We start from the raw sequence: 1,958 nt of genomic DNA on the forward strand, positions 1-1,958 counted from the left end.
ATTCAATAATGTTTAGATAATTATTTATAGGCTGCAATTTGTATTAATTGGCTCACTTCAAAAGTCATCGATATCTTATCAGAAAAAGTTGCTTTTATATATATATGCATAACATACGATATCATTTACGATATAATTAGAGGAAAAAGTTAAACTGAATAAATATTAATAAATTGTACTTGAAATAATAATCACTATAGGCTGGAAATCGCAAACGTCTAACCGTTAGGAAGGGAAAGAAAAATGCATTTAATGTTAGATAAATTTAAAGGTGAAGTAAATTTGATTGATTTTATCACCCAAGAAATGTCGCTTCTTTATTTCACTTAATCAATTCCCAATATTTTAGAATATTGCACAAGTCGAAGACTAAACATACTTTTCGGTGTAATCATAAATGTATTAATTGTGGTGGTGGTGGTCTTGGCCGTGACGAATTCCATAAAATCGATAGAACTTAAAGAGTCGCGTCGCCAATTAGAAATATTGGAATTATACATACAAGCCATGGAAGTAGAAAATTCAAACCTACAAGGGACAACTATTATTTAATGATTTTAACTAATTTAATTAATTAAATGTAAAATTTAAATTTAAATAAATTGAATTCATTTTTATTTATTCTATTTTATGAAATTTTGATTTTTTTCTTTAGATAACTTATCGGCTTTTGAACGATATCAGACCGATCAAATATAATTTGCAATGGCATCCAGATTTGGAAAACAAAACATGTGAAGCTACCGCTTCCATACAAATTGAAATCGATAATGAAACTAATTTGATTGTTATGCATTCCCGCAATTTGGAAATTCACTCTATAACCCTATTAAATATGATGGCACGCATACGTATCCGCGTCCGCCAATGGTATTTGGATCATGAACGTGAAATGTTATTCATCGAATTGGATGAACTTTTATATAGAGCTACACCGTATACGATAACAATAAGTTATAGTTTCATTTTAGATGGATTGAATGGTGTGTACACTAGTTCTTACCGAGATGAGAACGATGAAGAAAGGTGAGTGCATGAAACATATATATATATATATATATATAGAACGTTTCATTTAGGGCGCCTATTACGAAAATTTGTTTTTCTTAATAACTCGATGTCTACATAAGAGCTTTGACATTGACTTTTCGGATTTATCCCTTGTTTCATAACAAAAAAAGTAGCTTCACTAACGCATCTGGATCCTGGAACATATGGATTGTCCAATTGTGGCAACATGAATATGTTTTCCGAACTTTCTGAATGATGGATTTCATCTGATTGATTACCCTTCGTAGGTATTAGATATCTAGGCCGAGGATATGCAGAGACAAAAGGGTTTAGCTAAGCAGGTTCAGCGTTCTCCACTTTGCCACGTTATGCTGAGAAAGGCTTCTACATGGCTCCTGAACAGGTCATCTAAATTAAGCCGCACCATGATAAAAATACTATTTCCCTCTATCTCTTCTCGCTATGTTAATCAAATGTCAAAAATAAATTTGATTCTTCTTAAGTAAAAGTTGGTCATTGACGTTATCTTGGAACTTTTTAAGATATGTTCAAAACACTACAAAATTATCCTGACTGCTATTTATTTGTTGCTCCCATGCAAATACGCGAAATAAAAGCCGGTCTCCTATGCGAAAGCAAAATAATGAAGAAAAAAAGCACAAAAAAACATTCAAATCACTTATATATATTGGAGATCATGATCAAGCGATTTATTTACAGTGGCATTCCTGTGCTCTCTCATTCTCTTAGAATCCAAGTCATTGATGTTCATTTCACACACATACCACGGCTGATGTGTCTGCTCATTCGCACGTAAAGCTCAATAGCAAGTTGAAGCCTATTTTAAATAAAAAGCGGCCACAATAATGTTTTCATTTCGTATTAAAAGATTGTGGCAAACTTTAGTCAGCAGCGAACACTGGTTAGAGGTAGTCAGAGAACTAAAA

The 1,958-nt window shown here is 32.4% G+C and overlaps 1 protein-coding gene across 1 annotated transcript; it reads left to right on the plus strand.

The window, feature by feature from the left end:
* The first annotated feature begins 243 nt into the window (after window positions 1-243).
* LOC119643899 (endoplasmic reticulum aminopeptidase 1-like) lies at window positions 244-1,618 on the plus strand. Its single transcript, XM_038043400.1, has 4 exons — window positions 244-271; window positions 350-513; window positions 656-1,026; window positions 1,080-1,618. Exons 1-4 carry the CDS (start codon window positions 244-246, stop codon window positions 1,108-1,110), a joined length of 594 nt encoding a protein of 197 aa, XP_037899328.1. The 3' UTR covers window positions 1,111-1,618.
* Window positions 1,619-1,958: the final 340 nt, after the last annotated feature.

The sequence above is a fragment of the Glossina fuscipes genome, unplaced genomic scaffold (genome assembly GCF_014805625.2).
Source record: "Glossina fuscipes isolate IAEA_lab_2018 unplaced genomic scaffold, Yale_Gfus_2 67087, whole genome shotgun sequence".
NCBI lineage: Eukaryota > Metazoa > Arthropoda > Insecta > Diptera > Glossinidae > Glossina > Glossina fuscipes.